Source organism: Scardinius erythrophthalmus (assembly GCF_964197995.2).
Source record: "Scardinius erythrophthalmus genome assembly, chromosome: 20".
Classification (NCBI taxonomy): domain Eukaryota; kingdom Metazoa; phylum Chordata; class Actinopteri; order Cypriniformes; family Leuciscidae; genus Scardinius; species Scardinius erythrophthalmus.
The window spans coordinates 22,282,166-22,310,099 of record NC_138240.1 but is presented as its reverse complement, the minus strand read 5'-3'; the positions used below and the strand labels follow the sequence as shown (position 1 = coordinate 22,310,099).

Sequence of the window (27,934 nt, the reverse complement as noted above, 5' to 3'; positions counted from 1 at the left end):
ACGTTCAGACACGCCCCCTTTCATTTCGATACGCCCACTGTTCTGACCAGCAAAAGAACCATATTTGAAGTTTTTCTCCCAGATTTCTCCACATATTTATCCTCCATCATGGAGGCGCTTGGGGGATACCCCACCAAATCATCTGCGTCCAGAGCAGGACTGTTCAAGGTTTTACTGAGTGTGGCCGTGTGCATGGCCTCACTTTACCTACTGCAGAGTAAACTGTCAAAGTCGCGAAAAGCCAAAGATTTCTACTCGTATGAAGTGAAGGACGCGAGAGATAGGGCTGTCTCACTGGAAAAGTATCGAGGGAAAGTAAGTTGCTTTTTTTAATTTCTGTTTTAAGTGGTTTGACTTAATTTGTAAGACTTTTGAGAAACATAATTGCCCTGGTTTTGTGCTGCAGTATTTTGACTGGAGGGCTCGCTGTCTCTGATAACAGGTCTCTCTGGTTGTAAACGTGGCGAGTGGAAGCGAGTTAACGGAGCAGAATTACCGGGCTCTGCAGGAGCTTCACCGAGAGCTCGGCACGTCTCATTTTAACGTGCTCGCGTTTCCCTGCTCGCAATACGGTGACACCGAATCAGGTACCAGTCGAGAAATCGAGGCTTTTGCCAAATCCAACTACGGTGTGACGTTCCCCATCTTTAGCAAGATCAAAATAATGGGGTCTGAGGCGGAGCCCGCATTCAGATTCATCACAGGTAGGTTTTACCTGAGGATAATCTTCATTCAATAACTTTAAAGTTTTGCACAAAATAAAAATTGCAGCACCTTTGAGAAAAAACATCAAAACGATTTAGCTGAAAACTTGTGTGTTTTCTAGATTTTTTTCTTTAGAGCTGGGAAGGGCGACCCCTTATGGGCGCTGCCATTTCGACATCACCACGTGACTAGTTCCTACTACTTGATTGTAAGAAATTATTAATAGTAAAACAGCAGTATATTTATTTTATATAGAACAGTCAGTTTTCAAAATACAAAGCATAAACATAAAATACATTAAAAGAACACAAGGAAACCAAACAAAACGCCTCACATAACATCAGTAGCTTGAGGTGCGTTGTTGGTGCATCCTAACTCATGTATTCATGCACTATTCAATGCCATTTGGCAGTATAAATAGTGTGAGTTTTGTGTTCACACCAGGGCTGGTGTAAGCTCAAGGCAAAACACTTGTTCCGCCCACACCACACTTCACGCTCATGATTAAACACGATCTTTAAAAATAAAACTTCACGAATTAGCTCAAGATTATTGGACACACACACACATATGGGGTTAGAATTGTTGCTTTATTCCAAATACTTAGATTATGATCCACAAATACATGGAAGAAGATTCACAAAAATTAAACATTCACAAATATAGCCTACTGTACATTAAGAGTTTCAGAAAAATGAATTCAATTTTTATATTTGTTCATTTAATTTCTTTTTTGAATACTAATGTTAAATACACCTGTAGCTGAAAAAAAATAAAGCACTGTTTATTTCATTTGTATATTATGTTGTGTATATGTAATGTGTATATTTGTTCTTATTTTTTAATAACAAAAAAAAAAAATGACAGATTTTTATCTTCAAAACTTTGGCCTAAATGTCTGCCATTCTTTTTTTATGTTATATTTTGATACCTTGTAAGGCTTTGTTTTTAAAATAGGGACATTATTTTGACTGTAATGCACTTGCAAAATAGTAAAACCAACATGCAAAAAAGAATCATGATAAAATCGTAATATGATATTTTTTGCCATATCGTCCACCCCTAGATCTCATTAATTTTCATTGTAGAGCTGGCGACTTCCGGCGAAACGAGTGACAGTGACCATTGGCGACAGAATGTAGATGTGTCATGCGACAAAAGTTCAGAAAATTGAAACTTTATGCAAATTAGCAGCGCATTTTTGCGAGCGACAACCAATAGGAGTGAAGACTGTAGCTGCGTTCACACTGCCAGCGATCATGTCGCCAGTGGCTGGTGGTGAAAGTTCATTTCGATTTAGAATAACCAGTGGTGTGCCGTCAGAGCCAGCAGGGCCCTCTCTGCTGGCCCTGTCAAAATAAAAAATATATATTTTTTCTATAATAAATTAATGTGTGTCTGAACATGTCTAAATTCAATTACTGTCTATCAGTACGTTACGATTATATTTCCAGAAAGAATATGGTTAATTTTTGTGAGTCTGAGCTGGATTTTACATATCAACTAAACGCAGCTCCGTGGACCAGCACTAGTTGTATAGACGAATCCGGCGAAACTACCGGAAGTAAGCGGGCGCCATTACTGAGGTAGCGTTGCGCCATTGCCTCCTATTGGTTTGGTTGCGTCCACTGGAATAAACAGCCCGCGATTTACGACTGTCACTAACGTTACATCTACAACTTTACTATTCTTCCTCTGCAGAGTTATTTGAACAGTATTGTTGTTAATGGTCTGTGAAAATCGGACCGGTCCTTTAAGAACTAACGTTATGTATTTATCATCTGGTAGAGTGTGCATTATTTGACCAACCCATACGGAGCTCAGATAATTTTTTTGACCCTCTATCAGTGACCTGTAGTTGGCATTTTGTTGATCATCGGATGCCAGGCGAAGGAGAAAATACTCTTGAATACATTTAAAACAACCGAAGGGGCGCGTTGGGGCAGTAGTAGCATTAACGTTACTGTATTTGCTTGACTGTGACTCTCACTCTGAGAACCAACAACGCTAACAGTTAGCTGTACCACCCTTTCCTTTTGAAATGTGAAAATGAGATAAATAATGGTCACAAATGAAAAACATGAATTCGTTTATTTGATATCATTAATTTATTTATTGTTGCCAAATGGACAGATCTTTTAATAGTTTCCTCGTTAGCTTGCCTAGCTAGCATAGTTATTGCCAAGCTATTTTCATAAATAATCTGTAAGATCGTTTGTACCTTCATCTGTGACTGGAGGCCACTGTCTAATATTATCAACCCAACAAGTCATACTGCCTGGCTGTAGCTGTCATCGAGGGTGCGTTTGCGTTATCACGGAGGTTTGTTTACATACTAGTAACAGCTCAGTAATGGCGTCGCCACAAGATGGCAGCCTACACAGAACGCTCGTCGGATTCGTCTATAGCTAGCCTTCCGTTGAAGCTGCCGTTTTCCATTTGATCATAACTTTGACTGACGTGTTTTATCAGCCAATCAAATTGTGATGCGTATGACAGAACGCCCCAGAGGCCCAGCGATGTGTCAACGGCTAGCCCGCGCTGATGTCATCGACATGGGTGGGCAGATACAATACATGTTTGTGTACAATAACAATTTTCAGGAAAAATAACATTACGATGTCCAGAAATCAATTTCATTAGTACATTGGGTCATTTTGGGTACATTTGTCATTCTAGATCTACTAATATTGTCAGTACCGAGAATTTCCACTTGACTATATGTGTACTGCGATGGTCGAGTGGTAGAATTTTTGCCACGCGTGTCAGAGGTTCTGGGATCGAATCCACACTCGTACATTTTTTATTTATTTTTTATTTATTTTTTTACAGAATATGTTTATCAGTGGTTGTATATCAAGCAGGGCATTTGTGTGCATATTGTTTTGTAAGATTTCAACGAATAGAAAGTCTCCGCAATGGCGATAGATTGAAGCGCGCATCTGAGTGAAAACTTTGCGCGAGCCACAAGAGAACACTGTATCCGCGCCACTGATAACAGCGGCAACGAGCACTCAGCTTGAACAACACATTTCAGCGCTAGAATGCATCTTATTCAACAAACGAAAATGAATGTCCTGCTAGTTAACCGGAGATGTTTTATTTATTTGTATTAGGTACATCCGTGCGCGAGATGTTTCAGTGCAGATTTTATAATGTACAGTGGTGTGCGTGTGCGCTGAGGTTGATGATTGGCTGGGGGGGGGGGGGGTGTTAGATCGTTACTGAAGGCCCTGACTGAAACCCCACGGTACGCTACTGAGAATAACTAATGGGGTGATAACTTGTTGATATAAATGCAATAATTCCAAACGAATGTCCAAAAAATACATATTCTTCATGCACTCAACTTTCTTTATGCAGCGGAGGGCGAGGTGCTGTCAGACTCTGATGGGAATTGGGACAAAACTTATGGTAGCTCATTGCACACAGGGAACCCACCCATAAATATTTGATCCAGGACCTGTACATTTTAGTGACAGCCCAGCTATGGGATAGTAAAGCATATTATAACCTTTGGTTTGATATATAAATGAATTAATTTATAGTAATACTATGAACTCAATATTCATAATATTTATATATCTAAAACTAAAACCTTTTTTTCTGTCTCTAGATTCAGTACAGAAAATACCCAAATGGAACTTCTGGAAGTTTCTCGTGAGTTCGGAAGGCCAGGTGGTGCGTTTCTGGAAGCCGGAGGAGTCCATAGAGGACATTCGAAAGGAAGCCACAGCCCTTGTGCGGAATATAATACTGAAAAAAAGACAGGAGCTATGATGTGCACAAACCCCCTCAGAGACTCATAAGTGAAGCATTGTGCACATTTAAGTGCGTATAGATCATCTGTGGTCAAATACGGAGGGCTTCTCCTGCAGTGACATCAATGATAATTAATAATTCTGGTTAATGTGAATAATACTGACAGAAGATGATCGCTTGAGGCCTGGCTTTTTGTGCTTGTGTATTTTTAATAAAATTTTAAATTGTGTGATTGGTAGTATGATTTTGCAAAACAAAAACACCTTTTAAATCTGTCTTTTTGAAGTTTTTTTTACAAGTTGTGATCAATATGCATTATACCATGGTCTGGGTGAATACTCGATTCTGATTGGCTGCAGGGTGTCCATTAAAAAGTGATAATGTACACCTAGGAAAGGCGTCCCGTCAATTTGCCTGATGACAGTTCTAAATGATTGCGCTGGCTCAAACTCACTGATCAACTGCTGCGGTCGGGTCGCTGTGGCCACGTTGCTTGGCAACGCCTGTATACGGGAGATATTAAATAGTGCGCTCGACTTAATAAATAAAAACCCTCACGATTTTTACTCTAAAACACATTAAAGTATTATTAATTGATTAAATATTTCTTTCTTTCGTAAGTGACCATGGTATAAGCGGGTTAATGCCCTTCGAGGTGTCCATTGTCATGTATTAATGGACTTCGGCGGAGGCCGTCGTCCATTAATACCTGATAATGGACACCTCGTCGGGCATTAACCCTTACATAATGCACGTTTCTGATCATTTTTCTGGTATGTCATCAATCAGTCATACAATCATCAATTAAATATGTCACTCATTTGGAATAAAAGGAAGTTATTGCAGATAAATGCATATTCATAATTTAGTATAATGATGTCATTTAAGAAAATAATTTACAAACTTGCTTATAAATGCTTATTCAAGAAGAGATGAATTTACCATTGGCTGATGGTAAAATAGTAACAAGGAATCTAAATATCGCAAGGGATCATCAGTGATGTTATGCTTAAAATAATATAATAATGTTATGCTTAACATCTCAAAAAATACATCCAATTTGGTTACAGTTATATTTGTATGTTTGATTTGTTTTGGGTTGTTTTAAGCCTTAAACAAAATCCATCATCAAAATGATAATTCTTTTTTCAAAGGAATGTTGTTTGATTCACAAAGGTTACATTACAAGAAAAATCTGTATTTTAAGATCATTTCCACTGGTTCACAAAAACCATAATGCCTAACACAAAACTCTTGATGCATATTTAATTATTAAGCCACTTATTTGCTGTAGTTTTGTTAATGTGATTTTCTTGTTTTATCTTCACTGATACTTGGATTGCGTAGTTCGTGGAGGTTTGTTTGAAATTTTAAACACTTGTCTACTATAAACCAATTTAAATCTAGCTGATTTGATAATACTAACAAAAACAAAAAATATTGTCCAATAATTCATTTTCGTCCATGTCCACTAGATGGCAAAATCGTGCAACTTGACAAATCTCCCTCACACACTTTCATGTATGTCGCCCTTTTCACATTGTAACGCCCGTTTCACACATACTCCGTTTGCAGTGCGTATGCGGTGCGTATTTTTTTCCGTACCCATGTTAACAGGTTAGAGCTTTCACACTGCACACGGATGCAGTCCGGCGATCCGTTCCAGTTGCGGTGCGTATACAGCAGTGCAGCGATCGTTTCCGCACCGAGTCTATTTTTGCTGTGCTGCACGCGCTGAATTAAAGTGACAGCATGTTTCGTGGTCAAAATGAACACAGATTGACCTAAAAATGTAGCAATTTCACCATAAATGCGATTAATTAAATAAAATGTAGTAATCTCAACATAAATGTATTTAAATACTTTTTTTTTTCACTTTAAGACCGGGGTAAAGCAAGGAAAGCTACAATTTACCTCAACAAGGTGACATAATGAACAACACTTGTCTCATTCGTGGAGGTGGAAAAACAAGTTCTTTGTGATATGCAAGATTTATTGTATTCAAATTTAAATGAAAAAGAAAAGGCACGAGAGTCGGCTGTTTTTGTCAATTTTAAGTTTTAATTTAAAATGTTTGCGATTTAATATAAAGTACATGGTTAAATATTTGCCCACTTGCTTGAGCAACTTAATATAAGTAAAAGTAATCCATTGAATAATAGGCTGACGTTGTTTAAATTGTGTATAAACGTGCGTCTGTTAAAGAGTGTATATGCGTACAAAGACAATCGGAATGCTGAGACGTTAAGACCGGGGTAAATCAAGGGAAAATACCATTTACTTCAATAAGACAACATAATGAACAACACTCGTCTCATTCGTGGAGGTGGAAAAACAAGTTATTAGTGACATGCAAGATTTATTGTATAAAGATTTAAATCATGCAAAAGAAAGGCAAGGGTATGAGTCTGCTGTTTTTGTCAATTTTAAGTTTTAATTTAAAATGTAGGCTATGCGATTTTAATAGTATAGCCTACATGGTAAAATATTTTTACCACTTGCTTGAGCAACTTAATATATAATTATATAGAAGTAATGCTTTTAATAATATGTTGTTTAAATTGTGTTTAAACGTGAATACGTCTATTAAACAGTGTATATGTGTACAAAGAGAATCGCAATACATAAAAGTTGCTGATATCTTATGGATTTGAAATACAGTGAGTATGTATTTGTGGTATAACAGCAGCGAATCAGTTACGCACTGCAAACGCAGCATATGTGAAAGCACTATTGCGTGTGCTGCTCCTGCACTGCATACGCACTGCAACACGCACCGCATATGTATGGGGTTAGATTTCAGTCAGAATTCTGCGCGCGCACGATCACATTTTGAGCGTGCAAAATGGCATTTCGCACGCGCGTGAACTGAGTTTTGCGGAGAAATGTTCGTCTCGCAGATAAGGAAATATTGCGAGCGAACGAAAATCAATTTTGCATTTAAAATAAGTATTTGGATGTGCGCGGACGTTCTCTTTCGCGTGTGCAAAGTTTCACTTTCTTGCTCCTTTCATACCAGCCGTGAGCGCTCTCTAAGCGCAGACAGCTCGCTTGCTCAACACAACCCAGCGTTACAATATGCCATAATTCCAGCCAATCAGAGATAAGACTGCTAAATTCTGATTGGCTGGCTTGAAAACCAATCACAAGACTCCCTGCATTACCGACTGCGGAAGAGAACTAGTGCAGTTGAGTTTATTATTTATGAAAAATATTCAAAAACTTCACTGTAATTCACTGTATTGTTGGCAATTTCAGTTCACACATCACCGCTGTCCTGATGGTTATACTACAAGACTTATTTTGTATAAATATTGTTTTGCGTATTTTTTATGATTATTATTTATGAAAAATATTTAAAAAAACGTCAATGTAATTCGCTGTATTGTTGGCAAATTCAGTTGACACATCACTGATGTCCTGATGGTTATACTACAACACTTATTTTGGGAAAAATATATATTTTAAATTATATATACAATTGTAAATGTATAATTATTATGATTTTTATGAAAAATATTCAATAACATAACTGTAATTCACTGTATTGTTGCCAAATTCAGTTCACACATCACTGCTGTCCTGATAGTTATACTACAAGACTTATTTTGGGGAAAATATATTTTAAGTTGTATATACAATTGTACATTTATGATTTTTTATGATTTTTATGAAAAATATTCTAATTTACTGTATTGTTGCCAAATTCAGTTCACATATCACTGCTGTCCTGATGGTTATACTACAACACTTATAGGCAAAATATATATTCTAAATTGTATATACAATTGTAAATGTAGAATTATTATGATTTTTATGAAACATATTCAATAACTTCACTGTAATTCGCTGTATTGTTGCCAAATTCAGTTCACACATCGCTGCTGTCCTGATGGTTATACAACACTTATTTTAGGGAAAAATATATATTTTAATTTGTATATACAATTGTAAATGTATAATTATGATTTTTATGAAAAATATTCAATAACATAACTGTAATTCACTGTATTGTTGCCAAATTGAGTTCACACATCACTGATGTCCAAAGTTATTGAATATTTTCATAAAAATCATTAAAAAAATCATAAATTTACAATTGTATTTACAACTTAATTTTTTTTTTTTTTTTCAAAATAAGTGTTGTAGTATAACCATCAGGACATCAGTGATGTGTGAACTGAATTTGGCAACAATACAGTGAATTACAGTAAAGTTATTGAATATTTTTCATAAAAATCATAAAAATTATACATTTAGAGTACAATTATATACAATTTAAAATATATATTTTATCAAAATAAGTGTTGTTGTATAACCTTCAGGACAGCAGTGATGTGTGAACTGAATTTGCCAGTGAATTACAGTGAAGTTTTTGAATATTTTTCATAAATAATAATCGTAAAAAATACGCAAAACGATATTTATACAAAATAAGTCTTGTAGTATAACCATCAGGACAGCAGTGATGTGTGAACTGAATTTGCCAACAATACATTGAATTACACTGAAGTTTTTGAATATTTTTCATAAATAATAAACTCAACTGCACTAGTTCTCTTCCGCAGTCGGTGATGCAGGGAGTCTTGTGATTGGTTTTCAAGCCAGCCAATCAGAATTTAGCAGTCTTATCTCTGATTGGCTGGAATTATGGCATATTGTAACGCTGGGTTGTGTTGAGCAAGCGAGCTGTCTGCGCTTAGAGAGCGCTCACGGCTGGTATGAAAGGAGCAAGAAAGTGAAACTTTGCACACGCGAAAGAGAACGTCCGCGCACATCCAAATACTTATTTTAAATGCAAAATTGATTTTCGTTCGCTCGCAATATTTTCTTATCTGCGAGACGAACATTTCTCCGCAAAACTCAGTTCACGCGCGTGCGAAATGCCCTTTTGCGCGCTCAAAATGTGATCTTGCGCGCGCAGAATTGTGACCGAAATCTCACCCCATACTATATGCACTGCACACGGAGTATGTGTGAAACGGGCGTAAGACTTTGCTGATAGATTTGCTCTTGCTTCAAGTGGGAGGTTTTTATATATTTTTTAAATGTTTGTGTAAAAGTGAAAGAAATTCGAAAAGGAAAGTACATTCTTTGTAGAATGCACTAAGAATAGTACATTGAAAGTAAACGAAAGGAAGAAACGTTTATAATCTCTGCGAAAATGACGTGAGTGAAGATTTGGGAAAATAAACAGAGTCCGTGTCCTGTGGAATAACTTACATTTATTGGCTCATGTAGCCTACCCGTGCTCATTCGGCCTAGCCTAACATTTAATTGTTAACATTAGGCCGATTTATTTTGTATCCAAAGCTTTGTGCTTCACTCGTGTCGTAATATTCACGTAAAACAGCATTCACACACAAAAATGTGTTTTGGCGTAGGCTACCCCGGTTTTGCGGATGTCAAGTAGACCGGCACAAGAGTATGCATACAGGTAGGCTATACTTTGTATGTAGAATGCACTAAGTAGTATTGTTATTACTAGAATAATGTATGGAGTGCATACAGGTATACTAGGCTTATATACATTTTATAGTTTAGGCTACATTGTAATATTAGTGAGCAGATGTAATGAGGCCATAAGCAGATCTCTTAGAAAGTGACGGCCCTTGTACGCTCATTCTTCATCCTCCTGACTGATGTGGCAGAGTACAGAGGCAGAAATGGCGAAGAGACTTTACAAAGAGTAATGAGTTTGATGTCCATCTCTGCCAACTCTGTAGCAATCACCTTCCCTGCCCTCGTGTTTAACGGATTCAGCCTGACCTAGCCAATCTATCATGCTGTTTGTTATTAGAACTGAATGTTCTTAGAGGAAAAACATCCTCAGAACTAAATGTACCAAGTGTCCAGACGTGTGAAAGCGTACATTCTTAAGCTTCAAAGTTCGGCCTGGTAGGGTTACCGCTGCCTGACTGTGCTGTGACATTTTGTGAGCTCTGATCAAAAGGCCTCGCTCGCTTTGACAACACTGAAGACCCCATAAGGTGCATCGCTGGGCATAAAAATCCATGGGAACCTTCAAGACAAAGCTTAATGAATAAAAAATACATGGACAATTTTTTTTTGCCTTGCTGGCATGTCAATAATATGAAACAGTTCAAATGTCCCAAACATAGCATAAATTTATATTCTGTGGAACACGAAAGGTGACTTTTAGAAGACTATCTTTTGATTGGTCAATGAATCATTATGAGATCATCGCGTGATGGTGGAAGAATTGTCTTATTATTGGGAGATATGAGGGTCAGTGGCTCAACCATTTGACAAAGCATAACAGCTAACTTGTGTCTTATTGATAACCAATCAGCCTTGACGTCATTGAATTTCGTTCAGAGTTGTGTGACAGTCAGTCACTGTTTGCAGATACTATAGAAATGAATGAGAAGAGCCGTAAACTGAATCATACCTGTCGCGCAATTGTCCGTGACCTCTTATTAAACAGCATTTCTTTCAGTGTAAACTCTAAAAATAGATCAATCCAAAACAAATGTTTATAAGCAAACATGTTGAAGATTAGCCGATGGGCTGTTGATTCATTAAATGAGAAGCTATTTCCTCACAAAAGCAGTTTATTCAGCGTAGTGATGCCTATCCTCCACTGACATCCATTAAAGAAAAAAAAAAACAGCCTCTTTAGTTGTTACTCTTCTTTCGGATAAGGTTGCAGGGTTGCCTACAAGTGGCTTTGGCTGAGGTATGGAAATACATATGTTGACAGGCAGGAAGAGAATAAATGATTGAACGAATATGTTTTGCTCCTGAGACTTCCACAGAAGATATATATACATTTTTAATATTTAGAACCCTTCTGTTATTGATTATCAGGATGTGAAGTGATCCATTATAACAAAAAGTGTTTATAAAAAAATGTCCTACCCTACCTTCAATGTACAGTACCAGTCAAAAGTTTGGAAACATTAAAGGGGTGGTATAATGCCCTTTTCACAAGATGTAAAATAAGTCTCTGATGTCCCCATAGTGTGTATGTGAAGTTTTAGCTCAAAATACCCCACAGATATTTGTATATAGCATGTTAAAATTGTCACTTTTTGAGGGTGAGCAAAAAATGCACCGTTTTGTGTCTGTTCCTTTAAATGCAAATGAGCTGCTGCTCCCGGCACAGAGGGCGGAGCTTCAAGAGCTGCACTCACACAGACATGCACTGAAAATTTCAAAAACTCAAGAAGTCACAAAATGTAGAATGCAACAGGATGTTTCTGAATGGTTAGTTGATGCATTTATGTAGCTTATGTGTAGTTATCTTCTAGTCATTGATTAGCATATTCCATCTTGATAATCTATAAATCGTCTTCCGGGGGCGGGGTTTATGTAAATTTTAGGGTTAATGATGTCACTAACCCGGGAGGAATGTCGTGTAGTCCCTACTAGTCCTTTATTGTAGTCCTTAAAAAGCAATTTCTTTAAAAGCTTTGCTTTGAACTTTAAGCGTTGTGACTTTGCAGATGTTGTTTATGCTCAATCAGCAATATTACACACCAACTAAAGGTAAAAAAGTGAAATCATAATCAACCACCCCTTTAAGGTTTTTGAAAGTAGTCTCTTAATCTTGATCAAAAATACAGTAAAAACACTAATACTGTGAAATAGTATTACAATTTATAGGAAGCTTTAAGACGATTAATAATTAATATTTAATTCATATTAAAGTCACCATTAAATCAAAATCTTTAACCAAAATAACGTCTCCCTCTTGCAGTGACATCTCTTCTCTGATGATGCGTCACTCACATCACAGCAATACCAAACAATCCAATTAATTCCCAATGGACAAAATCAAGTCCTGGCCTACATTTTTTTCTTGTTCGAGAAGTCGTTTCACTTATGTCACAAAAGGAAAGAAAGACTATTGCAACTTCCGTTTTATGCCGACTTACGAGTACAAGTACAATGATGTCCACTTATTTAAACATTGTTACAGTCATGCCTTCAGCGTGATACAAATTTGTATATTTTCCTTTATATAAAGTATTACATTTAGGCCCGTTCTTTACACAAAGCTATCGTGTGACTTAAAGACTGGGAATGGGCAGCTTTTATGATGTTTTATATAATAAATATGAGTAAATAATGACAAATAGTTATAATTTGTGGGTTAACTGTCCTTTAGGAACAGGCATTTTTTTATTTCCTTTTTTTATTTGATTTTTTTAACCTTTATTTCATTTTTTTCAGTAGGTTTTGTTTAGCCATGGGGTGGCAGACGAGGACTCTGACAGTATTTCTTCCGCAGTAACGTGGGTCTGTATGCTTGTCACATCAACACAGACCATGACACGCATAATTCCCAAGACCATAACAGAACTGTCTCGAAAGCTGTTACAGCGTCACTGTTTATACAACCAAATGTAACAGGGCAGAACAGCCTGCACTTCTTGTTTGAGATCACATTGACAATAACAAGTGTACACACTGCTGAAGATCTGTTTACAGATGTTTAACACACACACACTCTTTATAACCACTATCATATACACACACTGACCAGAACCATACAAGCCCGACTCCTTATTTGAGTGGAACTGGGCATCTGCGTCCTGTTACATGTCTCTAGAAACATAATACGACTTTTTTTAAAGGGATAGTTCAACGATTTTTTTTTTTTTTAATTTTGTAATTATTTCCTCATCCTCATTTTATTGCAAATCCGTTGCTGCTATTTTTCGCCAGAGGCTATTTACACTAAGTGCAAATAGAGATAGATGCAATGTACACTAAGTGAAAATAGCAGTACTTTCTTAGCAATGCTATTTACACCAAGTAAAAAGAGTATTTTCTGTGCACTACGTGTAAATAGTAGTTAGATGCTATTTAAAAAGTGCAAATAGTAGCAGATACTATTTGCAACTAATGATAAAACAGTACGTAATATTCAGTGTATATGATTAAAATCATAAATGAATCCCGCCTTATTGAGACATTACTTATCCCATATCTTTAAAACCCACCCCTAACTCTTCACCCAACCTCTAAAACACTATTCCCGGTACTTTATTTATAAACTTTTCTAATTTTCGAATATTTTCTTCATTTTTATGCCTCTCTGAGCTGATGTGCATCGAAAAAGGGAAAATAATAAGTTATAGGAGAAAGCCGGAATTGAACTCGTGGTCTTTCCATGTCACTGCTCCTGTTATCGGACAGGTTTCTTTTGTAATTTTGTCTGGCTCAAACAGACATTGGTGGTCACTTAGTGTAAATAGACACTCCGTATTGTTTTTCTATGAAACTTAAAGGGAGAATTTCAATTTTTTTTAGAATTTTTTAGAAAGTCTTCTAAAGCCAACCGTTTTGAATAAGAAAAAGATATATCATGTGAGGTTGGACATCAAATGCCAATGGTTCATGACCAAATGCTATTGAGGTCAAATCTGCGTCATATTTGATCTGAAATGTACAATGAAGGTGAAGATTTTCAGGCAAATTTGGTCTCTTCCTCACAAAAACTATACTGGATGGCTTCTTCTATGTATGTTATGGTGTTTTTGTCTTTTTTGAAGCTTGAAGTGTCATGCATAAAATGAAAGTTGCAATAGTCTTTTCTTCCCTATTGTGACATATATCCAAGTTAAACGGCTTTTCAAACAAGAATAAATGCAAGGGTATGAGAATTTATTGGATTGTTGCAGTTTGCTATTGTTGTGATGTCATTTGAGTGACAGGTTGTCCCGCCCTCGCACAAGTAAACACATCAGCAGAGAAGAGAAGTTATTTTGATGAAAGATTATGAAGGCACATGAATTTGAAAAAAATAATAATGATGTGCACAGACAAATCATTTATAATAAATGCGATATTCCATAAAAAAATCTGAATTGACCATTTTGAATTGTTACTGTATTTAAAAAAAAGAGTTGCATCACAATTCTTCAAAAATTCATTTTCTCTGAAAAAACAAAACAAAAACTGCAGTGCATACGGGGGTGAGTAAGTGACAGAATTATGATTTTTTTTGTTGGACTATTTCTTTAACGTTTCAGAAGAGCTTGTGTGTGTGTTTTGTGTGTGTGTGTGTAATATTCCCTCAGGCTGTCACAAATCCTAGCACAACTGCCATCATAAAAACTTCTCTGAATCTCTTCTCCAGCTCATCAATCAGCAGATGGGCACCTCACCAACCTCCCACAGACACTTTCAACCATCAAACGCTTTCACGCCGATTTGCCATCTCTAAAAAATAAACAAGAAAGTATTATTTTACCACGCCCATGGTATAATCAATAAAAGTTTATTACAGAAGCGTTTAACAGTCAGTCTTATAAACTGTTTAATACAGGATGTTTGAAGCACAGATTAAGAGGACACTGTATGACACAGACAGAAACTTACACATAAACAACATGACAAATAAGCTGCCCTCTATCAATAACCTGCCACTGACTGAGTGTATTAGTTTGCTTAGCATTGTGGGCATTGACACCGTCATGCCGTTTATGAGTAACAGATATAGCATTACGCAGGTTAAACATCCCAGATAAGCACATCAAACCAAACCAATTACCAAGCCTGGCAATTGTAATGATCTATAAAGGGCCAAACAACAAGCTGCTTAAATTCATTTTTTATAAGTTCTGAATAGTCCAGATTACTTTAATATTCAGCCTTGGAAAGTTAAAAAGAGGTTATTTTGCATATAATTTGAATTTGTTGAGGCCCTAAAAATGGTTTTTCTGTAATATTACATATAATATAGTCTGAAGTTAACGACAACACAGAGAAAACATTAGATAACATTAAACAAATACACACACAAAACGGACACATTTAAAAGAACACATATATCATACATAACACTGACATTGAACTATTTGATCATCTGTGATTTACCCCTAAACAACTAAGTGCTGGTTAGTAAAGTGACTATTTGTTTGGCTCATTTTTGTTTCAGAATTACGTAAAAATGTTATGTTACAAGACGACAATGCTACAACAAGCGTTTCAGTCACAAACCTGATGAAAACAGACTAAAGTGCTCAGGTAATCAAAGGCCATGGAACAATCATTAGCTCTTTAGCTCAAGGTCCATTTATTTTGACATTAATTACTTGTCAGCCGAAATTTGATTTAAAAACTCTGTTACAGCCAAGGTTAATTTGAGCATGAGGTTAAGAACAGTTAACAAAATGTACAATGTACCAGACGTGACTAATCACTTTTAGTAAAGTGTACCGGACGTGACTAATCAAGACTAGAATGTAGAATAGATTTTAAAATACACCATACGGAAGTAAAACGCCATATTTCATTGGACCATTCCAAAGGGAACAGCAATGCTTTGACACAGCAAGACATATTGTAAGAGGTATATTTAGGATGTAGACTATGACTTAAACATAAATAAGAAGCTATTATCATTCAGTAACCTTTCATATATAACAAAAACGTATCTGTGTTGAAATGTACCTGTTGTCTTCTAAGATAGCTTTGTTCATCATTAGCAGACAACAAAAACAAGCCGCTGGCAATTCAACATCATTGACAACTACACGACAAGTGGTGCGTGGGTATTCACGTGAACATTTTGGAAAGGGGGGGAAAATGCAAAAGTCTTGACATAGCAGTTTTGCTTGCGTCACGTGACGTGGGGTCATCTGTATAGTGTGTTGAGCTGGTTTCATGGCTTTTGTTGGGAGATTAGTAGAGCACACACAGAGTGGTGATAGGTCCAGTCTGCTGCGGCAGAGACGGCCTCAGCAATGCAACTCTGACAAATACGACCAAACCTGACCCGACCCCACAAAATTCCTAACCATACCTTAGTTAAAAGCGGGATCCATAACGCTTCACATCCACCGTTGGTATGCATCAGCCAGTCGATTGACTCTGGGATTTGTAATTCGCATTTTTTCCTGTCCGTCACTGGTTCTTTGTGACCGAAGAGGGGCGTAAGAAAGCATCTCTCTGTGGCCGCCTCCAATGAACCCCCACCTTGAGTCAAGGAGCGTCATCTGCCAACACAGTAAGTCAATGGTGAAGCTTTTAGAGCGTTTCAAACTGCCATGTTTCACCGTTTGCTGTGTTCCGGTGGTTAGGTGGCTCTTTATATGTGATGCTGTTGGTTCACACATAACCACAATGGGAAGGTCATGGAGCTGCGGTGGAGGAGAGAGATGGTAAAAGGTGTTGATTGGGAGAAATGGTACAGAGAGAAGAGGAATCTCTTGCTTGCGCTCTCCCATTCTTTCTTTAACCCATCGTCAGATGAACGTGATTGGTTCACCTCTCGCAATGGCGCAGGGTAAAGCTACCTGAACTTTTCTGTTCCCCAATGCTCCATGGCTCCAGGTCCTCCTCTTCCTCATCATCCTCCTCTTCTTCGTAGAGGCTGGGTTCTTCAATTGAACTCTCCATGCGGTAGCAATAGGGCTGACCCTCTGTGTACTCATAGATGGTGGGCAGACTGCTCTTTAGACTACAGCGTCGCCGTAGGGACACCAGAAGAGACTGAGAACAGAGTAGAAACAGTTAAACATCTCTGAGATACAATTACTTACAGATAATGATTGTTACTAAAATCCTTTTAAGGCAAGTCATTTCACTTGGCGGCCATCTTTGAAATTTCTCTCGGGCAGCTTTTTCAGTCCTGCAAGTACAGCTCCTATCTCTCTGAATGGGGAAACATCAAATTCTCCAAAGCTGATCACCAAGCTTACAAATAATTTGAAATCACCAATGAAATCTGACAACAACTATCCCATACATTTTTATTTCTAAACGCTCAAATCATGACAAAAACCAGCCAATGTGCAGTCATGAGCTTCTAATGGCAGCTGAAGTGAAGCTATGACTTTACCAGTTGGCGATTGGCTCTTTCATTTAGAAGGTGGGACTTATTTCACCATATTGTGTATTACATTTTCTCCCATTCATAGTAATATGAGTGCACCGTTTTTCTATATATAAAGTCTTTGCTGTTACACATTGTGCAGATTAAGGTAGGGGTGTCAGGTGTCTATTGTCTGGATGTGGATGTTACAGAAAGTGTATGTGCTCTGGATGAGATCATCTTACATAATTTATTTCTTATATTAGATGGTAAACCAGCAGTACTTGAATTGACAACTGTTACCCACCCAGAAACTTGGTTTAAAAGGTCTAAAATCGGTTTTATTTATCATATTCGACAAAAATATGGTAACAATTAGCAATAAGGTACATTTTTTAACATAAGTTAATACATTAGGTATGACAAACTAACAATAAGCAACACTGTTAATTTTTAATTCATGTTTGTTTATAATGCAAAAAGTAAAACAAAATATTATTAATATATAAAGACAATTAACATGAACAAAGATTTAAAAATGCTGTAAAATGACTTTGTTAGTTCAGGACACTTAAAGAATTAACTAATGTTGAGGGTCTTCTCCTCAGGGGAAACTAGTCCCATCCACATAGATTTTAATTAAATGGGTTGCCCTGCCAGTTGAAAAAGGTGACGGAAAACGTGTCAAACAAATATTCATTTTGCATAACATGATTCACCCAAGAAGAACATGTTCCTGGATCAACATCCTTGATGGTCCTAGTTCAACATTACATTTAGGAATAAGATTATGCTTCAGGCTGGGGTTATGTATGTATATATATGTAGACAAAGATATTGTCTTTAACTTTAGGGGTAGGTTAGGCTTAAGGCTAGGGCTATGACTTTTTGTTCACAAAATACTGCTCCAGGAGCATCAAGGATGTCCTACCTGGCTAATCCATGTTGTGCCTCATATCTTGCAGTGCAACCTCGTTTTACACAAAAACAATTATTTATCACGGTGTTAATACTACATTAAGGGGGACGACTGTGATTGATTTTTAAGATTCTGTTGTTTTACCTGTGGCATGGTAAATATGTCCACGTTGTTGCCCAGGTCAATCCAGGCAAGACAAGTGAACCTCTTGGATTCTTTGAGGGCTTCAGACAGATCTTTAAGGATGCCAAGAGTCAGACGGTTCCCATTGAGAGCCAACGTTGTGAGTTTGGGCAATGCACCCAGGAAGGGCAGAAGTAGACGTAGGCCCTCGTCCCGGAGCTCAGTGAAACTAAGATCTACGGATATCACAGCACCCCCACTGGTCTGGAGGTAATATGCCACGTGCCGTATGTCACGAGTTGATAAAGGGATGCCAGAGAGGTCCACCGAGTCGCTGCAGAGCTTCTTCTGAAGTGTTGTTTTAAGACTGAAAAGTGGAAAAAAACAATTATTATATACTGAGGAATTACTTTAAAAAGATACAAGCATTAGGGTGATTTGGACTCTAAATCTGATCCTTTATAATGCTGCGACTTTAACAAAATTGAGGTTTAGGATTTAGTTATTTGGTCAATATTAAAATCATTCACTTCTGGCTAAGAGCAGGGTTCTGTAATCACTTTTTGTTTCCAGTATTTAAAATCCCAGAGACAGGGGAAAGGAAGACCACAGTGGTGGGGTCAGTGAGTGTTACATGTACTTTACTGTCCAGACTTTGTCCAAAAAAGATCAAATCCAAGTTGCAATCATATCAGAATTACATCTATCATTTTATAATGTGCTGAGTAAAAGTAGGCTACACTTAATATTTGCCTGTATGGATTGCATTAAGATTACAAATGTAGGCTAGTACATTTTTATGTACACTTTGTACATTTGAAAGTGTAAATCATTTAAGTAAAATCTGTAAGCCTGGCTTCTTTATATGAGGATAGGTAAAGCTCTCAAATTAGTGGGACTTGGCAACAAATAACCAATAAATAAAATGTGTTGATTTAGGTGACAAACAGTTCACAGAGACATATCTGAACTGAAGTTGAACCTTGTTATAACATTTAGTGTTCTCAAACTTGTTCTTTGCCATTCGGAGTTTGATTATTTCCGTAGTCGTAGGTAAGCAATTTCCCTGTTTATTACAATAGTTTGTGAAGTAGCTTTTGGGAACAACACTGCAGATATAAAACAGAATAAACATTAAAAACTGAGTACACAATTAGTTATTGCTATCGTGAGAAGCACCTGATTGCATTGGCATGTATGTGCATTTCATCTTTACTGCATCGATATACTGATAAACATCTATTCAATGAAAATTTTCCTTTGAAATTCGTTGTTCAATGACTTAGTCATATATACAATTTATGTGCACATATCCTCTAGCTTCAGTAGCTGGCATCAAGATCCTTTGCAGAAATCAGATAAGAGCTTTAAAAGCTTTCATGCATGTATTGCCTGTTACAAGTCTTTGACTTGGCCAATCCAAACCGCTTGTTTCTTCCCTTTGAGTAAATTGCTGAGCGTTTAGTCTAGTTGCAAGGTCCAAAGTCATGAAAAGACTTCTCAGGTACTCTCTGATGTGCTTTCATCATAGTAATGTAGGCTTTATGACGGAAGGCAGAAATGCAGCCCATAATGCTTCTACCATAGTGTTCTTTGATGTGAGGTTATTTGGCAAAGCTACGACTATCTGGCACACTTCAGTCATGCAAATACATTTATTTTGAGAAGCTTCTTTCTTTGAGGACTTGGGTAGAGAAAAGTTGTGCATTGATTTTATTTTATTATCTTCTCATGTACTTGAGAACTCATTTGCCTGCAAATTAATTAAATTACAAAAATTAGTGCAAACTGTTATTTAATGTGTTGTTTTTATGTACAGTTTTTGACCAAACTTGCATAGACTAAAACATTATTGGACACAAACAAATTTGGACACATGAATTGGTGTGAAGAAGTCATTAATTAAATGGTTTGTCTTTATTTTGACTCTAATTAAAAGGATTACAGCCAAAGTTGTACTGGAGAAACATACAGTCTATAAAAGGAGATTATATTAGACATCTAATAAGAGGAAGAAAAAACATCTATTTTTTTCTTCTCAAATAATTTCTTAAGTAAGGTTCATAGTCAGAGTTCACTATTGTTCTGCCAAACCGTGGATCCCTGCTTCTGCTGAAAGCTGCTGTTATGAGGTTTTTTTTTTTTTTTTTTCTGATGATGGTTGCAGGCATCAGTGCCTTTCTACTCACCCACAATAAATCTTATTTTCACTCTCAATGTACAGTTGCTAGGAAATTCATATTTAGCTCAAAGTCCAACATTCAACTGAACTGTAGGCTACTTTTTGGATTTGAGATTTAGACTAGCCGACACTCGCTCCTTTGATTGGAAAAAAACATGATTATTTTAGAATTTAAACAGAAATTATAAAAAAAAGATACGAATGTTAATTAGAAGGTGTAATTCAATGTTAAAATACTTTCTCCTTTTAGTCTTTGCAAAGTAAAATATAAGCCATTCCTTTGTGAAAAAGAAGTGCTCTTAATTGTACTTGTAGTGTTATAGCTATAGCGCTTGCCAATAATATAATATTAATTAAATGGAACGCCACTTAAGTGTACTTAAGGAGAGTACAATTTCAAGATGTTTCTGTACACATTTAAGTACACTTTTAAACAGTCCACTTTGTAATAATGTCAAACTAAAAGTGCATTTTAAATAATTATATTTGATTATTTTTTGCTTTAAAGAACTTATTTTGATGTGTTGACTACCATGCTAAAGCACATGTACAAGTACTTGATTGTAACTGTAGTGTTATTTGACATTACATTTTGATTAACAAGTTAATATGTACTAAATTTTAAATCCATCATTACAAATGTGAAATTCCAAATATACAAACAAGTTTCAATAGAAATGCCATTAAAGTATATTTTAGTTTACCATAAATATTTGTCAGTACATTTGACAGTACACCATATTTTCAAAGACAATAGAATTATAAAATTACATATGAAGATGTACTATATCCTACTTAAAGGGTTACTTCACCTCTGGCAAGATGAATGTGTATTTAAAATAGGTCATTTAAGTAGAAGAAATGTGAAGAAATTTTTGAATTTGGAGCTTTCTAGACTGAGAAAAGCCAGAAAATGTATTTTTGGCTTATGTGGATGAAAGACAACAACTCCCAGAATGCACTTGCTTCGCTGCCTTAGGAGGCCACGCCTACCGGTAAGAGTGTACAGTTGAAAACAACAACAAGGCTAGCTAGTCTACGTGATGAGTTTGCCAGGGATTTACAGATCGGCCAAAATGTCCGGGATTCGGCTTTTGCGTTCTACAATCGCCATTCATTCATCATGTTTACTGTGGCGAGCAGGACGAGGCTGACGGCCGCGGGAGAATGGCGCGAGGCCGGTGGCGTCATTACTGAGACGCGCCGGGTCTCGTATCTCTCACGGAGGAGCGGGAATTTTCTTAGCAATGGTAAAACGCACATCAACCGATCACTTGTTTAGCGTTCATGTAAACACTACATTCAGATTCACCAATCGGAATGAATTCAGTTAGATTGTAACAAAAGGTGTGCATGTAAACAATGAATGGCGACCGCAGAAAGCAAAAGCTGAATCCCGGACATTTTGAACGATCTCGCCCGCCGGACAAGTCCGGGAAAAGGAGGATGGTAACCCCTACTACTCAGCTTTCTCCTACTATTCAGCTTTCTCCACAGAACAAGAGCCTGCTAGCTTAGCTTCCAAAGAAAGACGGCTGATACTGTGTACATTCTGTGAGTGAGATCCCACCCTCTATGGGCGGGCTGAAAACATGCGGAACAACGCCATCTACTGGCTGTAGTCTTTAGCCTCTGGCCAGAAAATCCTCCGATGACGCAAAATGACGATTTTTGCGTCATCAGAGGATTTTTTCCAGACAAAAAATACATAAATCTCTTGTCTCAGGGGGATATGAGGGTGGAAAGCATGGTAATTCGAAAATACTACAGGTTTTCTACTAATACAAAGCTTAATGCTAAATCCTGAAGTATCCCTTTAAGTGGGTCAAATAACTCAAGTTTGGCAAACTACATTATAATACATTTAGCAATTATATAATACAATTATAACATTACATCAATTTCACACTTAAGTATAATCATTTGAAGTGTACATTTCCATAATAAGTACTATTTTACAGGCATGCTAAAGTGTACTTCTTTTTCACAAGGGTTTGTAGGTTGAAGTGTCTCTGTAGTGCTATTAAAACTGATCAGATAGTATGAGGATCTAGCCTAGCCTGTTAACCAAATCTATCTGCTGACATAAGAAAATTAAACGTTGAAAATGTTAAAAGTGAATGTTAGGGGGAAAAAAAACTCCTTTCAAAACCGCAGTAGCTCCCCTCTACTCCTCCACAGTCCTCTATCAGAACCACCACCAAATCCTTGCCATTCTGTGTGCTTCATTTGACCTAGTTCCATTAACAGGATCAATAAAACACAAACACAGACATACATCTGCTTGAAGATCACTCAGCTTCACAGATGTACATGATAAATTCTTCATGATTTGGGCCACACGGTAACAATGCACAGTTTGAAATGGAAATATGGCGAGTCTTGCAATATACGAACCACAGGACAGAGATCAAAAGAATATTCATTTGCCAAGGAAACACACACACACCCACACTGAGATGCAAATGCATTATTACAATCCTCTCAAAGGCTGATATCTCTTCATGAAATCCTACTGACAGTCTTCCTCTATTTTCCTATTACTGGTAGCAGGTGGCATCACTCTTCTGTGTTTGCGCCCAAATTCAATTTCTTTTCCAAATATAACTCCAGGTCCAAACCCCCTGGGGTTTATGCTGTATACAAATGTCCAAAGGCTATATTTTGACAAACAGTGGTTCTTTTAAGCTCGTTGCCTCATTTCTGCTAACTCACAAGCCAATCTGCTCTGCCTTTAAACAGTGACATTTGAGGGATCTCTGTGATTAAATAGCAATAGGTTGGCCCATGAAAAGACTGCGTGCTTTGATGAAATGCTGAAGAAGTTCTTTGAAGATGCATTAGGAATCAATATAGATACAAAGTCAGCTAGGGAGGTGCTTTTGAGCGAATTATTTAAAGACAAGTACAAATTGGTCATTAGAAACAAATATTTTTTAGATTCTGCCATTTTAAGCATGGAAAAAAGGTTAAAAAAAGTCTTCTTAATCATAATTGTATCTAGTTGTGCAGTAAAACATTTAAACAACCTAACAACTTAAAACAGGATAGATTTACTTGAGAAACACAAATGCATATAGTATTTTTGGTTACACTTTATTTTGATGGTCCACTTTACACATTCAACTAGCTAAAAGTAACTTCTCAACTACATATCAACTAACTCTCATTAGACTAATAGTAGACTGTTAGGTTAGGGTTTGGGGTAGAATAAATTGACATGTAGTTGCAAAGTTACTCAGTAAAATGAAAGTAAGTAAAATAAGTCAGTAAAATGTCTGTTGGGGGACCATCAAAATAAAGTGTTAGCAGATATTAAAAGAGAACTCGGCAACTCTAGCGAACTCTAGTCACTTCTTCGCTGATTTTCCCTTTTGTTGTCGCAAGTTTTCCCCACGAGCTCCCCCTACAGCTGTGGGGGACGTATATTTCACAACACGGTCGTAAAAAACTCACTTGCGGCGGCCTCCTCCCCCTCTCTACCGCTGCTCATGTGCGTGTGTTTTGATCGGAGCAAGCCAGCTGTATTGTGTGGAGCTATGTCTACCGAGGTGGGTAATCTGGTAATACATCATACATGCGTGTGTGTTTATGTCGAATTGCCGTAAAGCAATTCGTGTTTCGCGCTCGTTCTCGTTTCTCACGAGACTTCCAATTTCTATCTTGCCGGGACGGTAAGTCCCCAAGTTGCAAGGTTGGTTTTCCGCCTGGGAACGCTGGGGGGAGCGGGGAAAGTCACCAATATCACCAGAACAGGTTGTTTAACCATCCAAATGATTTCTAGACAGTTTTATTAAGTTCAAAAAGTTACCAAGTTCTCCTTTAAGCAGGCAGTCTAACTAATACTCTAGTTGACATTTAGTTGCAAAGTTACTTATAGTTAAAAGGACTGTCGGAATTAAATGTTGCCATATTTTTCTTGATTTTAAGCATAATCTCTAAAAAATAACCTACATTTACTTATATCTTGATATCTTCATATTTATATTTTAATATTAAATGTGGTTATATTGATTGATCGCATTTTTGAATTTAGTGACATACTGTGTGCAGTAGCATGTGCCTTTTTCCACTGCAGGATGGGTAAAAGAATAATAAAAGTAATTTTAATGTGTTATTTATTGGTTTATTTTCCTCGCGACTGAGTGCCAGTTTGAATTACAGTCACTTCGGGCTCACTTCGCGTTCCTTGGCAACCAGCAGCTATGAGTGACATTCATTTTCCTTACTGTCAGCTTTCGTACAATCACAGAGACTAAGCATTCTGCACTCAGACAGCGCCAATGTGAGTTCACTTCGCAGCACATTTCCAGTCTATGGAAGTATGTGACTATTGAAACATGCAGAAGACAAAATTTTGGCCACGCAGAGCTGAAAAGATTTCCTCCTCAGCACCTCATTTTCTCCCTCTAGTCTTCCCTGACACGTCTGATTCAAGCCTCACTCCATTTTGTTTTTGCAGAGTCATCAATGATGCAAAATATCTCCATTATTAATTCTGGCCCATAAGTACATTCTGTCTCTTCACACATGCACAAATTGCATTATTTAATACATTAAACTGACATCCCCACTAACTATATTACTACTACAAGAGGAAAAAAGGGAAATGATTTGATGTTTTATTATTCTGACACCTGTGGCAATGAGAATTTACCAGGGGAAACAATCTTTTCTGCTTTACTAGCATATTACACAATAAGTAATCAACGCGCTCTTCTCATTCTCACATTCTAAATTGCTTCATTTAAGGAAGGAAATCGTGTCATGTCAATCTGATTTTGTTCACAAATGGCTGAAAAGAGGCAAGCAGCATATCTCTATTAGTATCTCCTATAGTGAACAGGTTGTTCATTAAAAAGCATAAACAAATCTGAACACAAAAATGTCTTCTTGCATTACTGCAGAATCCTACCTAAATATGAATTTCTCATTCAGTGATTTGTCTAAATGAGCAAAGGAAAAAAGGAAGTCGTGTCTAATATGGTAAGGCACATGTATGGAGTCAAGCTCTACTTTCTCACATACAGCCTAATCTGATAGACTTTTTCTCTAGAAATTGTTCTGCTTTGACATTGAAAAGACCTACACAGTTGTATGGCAGTCGAGCATGACAAGAAGCTAGCATTAAGATCTTATGATCACTAGAAGCACTGTGGGTAGTTGTAACCAAACACGACTTTACATTCCCATGAAAAAGAGCAAAAAGGAGAAGGCTTTAGAGACAGGGACAAGTAATGTCCCAATAAGGCAGCCTTGGTAAGCATAAGAGACTTCTTTCAAAAGCATAAAAAAAATGTCCCGACCCCAAACATTTGAACGGTACTAGTGTGGTGTAAGCATAATTTATAGTGAGGTCCCCAACACTTTTTTGCATGATAGATTTTGTCCCCACAGATTTATAGTCAAGCAACTGACACTGGGATGAATGGGTACGCTAACAGATAACTTTCTCAACATATGATACAGTACGCCTACCTGGTGTGTGTGTGTGGAGGGCCTTGTAAACCCTATGGGGACAAAATGTCCCCACAAAGATGGTAATATCCGAAATCCTTGTCCTAATGGGGAAATGTTTTGGTCCCCATGAGGAAAATAGCTTATAAATCATACTAAGTGATGTTTTTCAAACATGTAAAAAAATGCAGAATGTTTTCTGTGATGGGTAGTATGGGACAAAATGTCCCCACAAAGATGGCAATATTTGAAATCTTTGTCCTTGTGAGAACGGTTTTTGCTCCCCATGAGGAAAACAGCTTAGAAATCATACTAAATTATGTTTTTTGAACATGTAAAAAAGCAGATTTTTTTTCTGTGATGGGTAGGGTTAAGGTTAGTGTAAGGGGATGCAATATATAGTTTGTACAGTATAAAAACCCTTATGTTTATGGAAAGTACCCATACAATATGTTTGTCTGACTATGCTGACGGTCTACAAATTCTTCCACCACAAAACAAAAATGATTGCGAGTGTGATTATTTACCGAAACCTGTACACAAGTAGAAAAGCTGGGGCCTGTTTTTCATCCCTGAATTGGTCTGAAAGGCTTTGAGAGGTGAGAGATGATACAGAGGATAACCTGAAAGCTAAAAACCAACCAAGCAGAATGAGTGACAGAGAAAAGGAAGACAAGTGCAACAAAGACATGCCTCCCACCGCTGTTGGCATGGCAATGGCTGTTTTCTACCTGAGTGGATGCTTTCACACCTTTGATCAGCGTGAGATTCAGACTTACACCCGCCTCCAGGAGCAGATGCTGGTCTGTCTTTCTATGAAGGCCTGCAAATAACACTAACACATTATAGCCTTAACTGAGCACAGGTATACAACACACAGAAGTAAAAGCACTGCCAATTACATGCCACTTGAGAACCAAAACACCAATCGCTGACATTAAAATCACAAATACGGGTTTGAAACAACATGAGGGTGAGTAAATGATGACAGAATTGTAATTTGTTTGTGTAAACTAATTTTTTAAATCTCTGGGATCTCTGATTTACTGCTGAGAAATAAACCCTAGTAATCGTGCATGTGTCTCCACTAGAGTTCCAGAAAAGATCTCAATTTTCAAGAGTGTCACAAACTGCTTATTTTTGCCAACATGCCAATTCGCAATCAAAACCAGACATTGCAACAGGAACTCAAACACTGCTTATCAAATTCTTCCAAAACCAGATTATTTAGACCATGCAATCCACATTAAATGTATAGCTTGAAAGTTGTATGCAAGGAAATTTTTAAGTTCACCATTTGCTTTTGGGAAACAATATTAGGAGTTATATTTTGCTTGACGACAGTGCAAATTATTTTTTTTAGCCTTGCTGCATAAATTGACAATTTCCCGACCCTGCCAAATGGTTACATCAATAAATGAACACACAATCAGTAAGCTGCAATCTGTTATTATGCTAGTCCCTAATTAATAATCAGGTAGGACCACTGGGTGAATGTCAAGTCAAATAATTAATATTCATAAGCTCACAAGTCTCATGCTCTCTCTAATTCTCTTGTTTCGTGGTGTCTATGCCTGGTTGATTATGGAAACATTCTAGTTTTGTTGGTTCACTCTCTTAGGCATACATTTACATACATTTGAAGTCTTTTTCTCTGAAAATGAGCTTTTTGAAGACACACTCCCAAGTCTTGAAAATTTGAAAACATTGTTTTCGTGCTGTAGTGTGGACTGAAAATGGAGGTATTTGAAAACTGTGATGTATGTTTAGTCACACACTGTACCAATAGATATTTAAGTTTATACCAATATCTGCCTGATATGTGCTATTCACCTTCTGTCACAGTGTCTGGTTGGTGTTCCCTGGTTTTCCCCTAGAGGTCTCTCTTCCCTATTCTGTCATCCTTGCGTCATGAACTACATATCCCATAATGCCTACCTGGACTCATTTGATTATTGCACTCAGCTGTTCCCCATTACCTTGTTTGTATCTGTCT

The 27,934-nt window shown here is 37.1% G+C and overlaps 2 protein-coding genes across 4 annotated transcripts in view; one reads left to right on the top strand and one right to left on the bottom strand.

The window, feature by feature from the left end:
* Positions 1–33: 33 nt before the first annotated feature.
* gpx8 (glutathione peroxidase 8 (putative)) lies at positions 34–4,696 on the top strand. Of its 2 annotated transcripts, XM_081348217.1 has the most exons (4): positions 87–315; positions 443–704; positions 4,069–4,119; positions 4,322–4,696. In XM_081348217.1, the coding sequence occupies exons 1-4, from the start codon at positions 109–111 to the stop codon at positions 4,483–4,485; spliced, it is 684 nt and encodes a 227-aa protein (XP_081204343.1). In that variant the 5' UTR covers positions 87–108; the 3' UTR covers positions 4,486–4,696. The 2 variants fall into 2 exon arrangements, with proteins under 2 accessions (XP_081204344.1, XP_081204343.1); XM_081348218.1 differs by lacking the exon at positions 4,069–4,119 and having other exon boundaries at positions 34–315.
* Positions 4,697–13,987: 9,291 nt separating this feature from the next.
* Positions 13,988–27,934, bottom strand: part of lrrc75ba (leucine rich repeat containing 75Ba) — a 58,365-nt gene continuing 44,418 nt past the window's right edge. Inside the window, exons 4-6 of one of the 2 annotated variants that reach the window (XR_014028985.1) lie at positions 18,321–18,666; positions 16,247–16,935; positions 13,988–14,661 (exon numbers count right to left, since the gene is read on the bottom strand). Coding sequence is in view for 1 of the 2 variants with exons in the window: in XM_081349732.1 (XP_081205858.1) it covers positions 16,708–16,935; positions 18,321–18,666 (574 nt within the window). In the remaining variant the exon portion in view is untranslated. Of the gene's footprint in view, positions 14,662–14,704; positions 16,936–18,320; positions 18,667–27,934 lie in introns of those variants that run through there. The other variant, XM_081349732.1, reaches the window with a different exon arrangement.

Coding starts and splice junctions, on each gene's coding strand:
- gpx8 (XM_081348217.1), top strand. CDS start 109: ATGGAGGCGCTTGGGGGATACCCCACCAAATCATCTGCGTCCAGAGCA. Junction 316..442: donor TGGAAAAGTATCGAGGGAAA/GTAAGTTGCTTT, acceptor CTCTGATAACAG/GTCTCTCTGGTTGTAAACGT. Junction 705..4,068: donor CGCATTCAGATTCATCACAG/GTAGGTTTTACC, acceptor TTCTTTATGCAG/CGGAGGGCGAGGTGCTGTCA.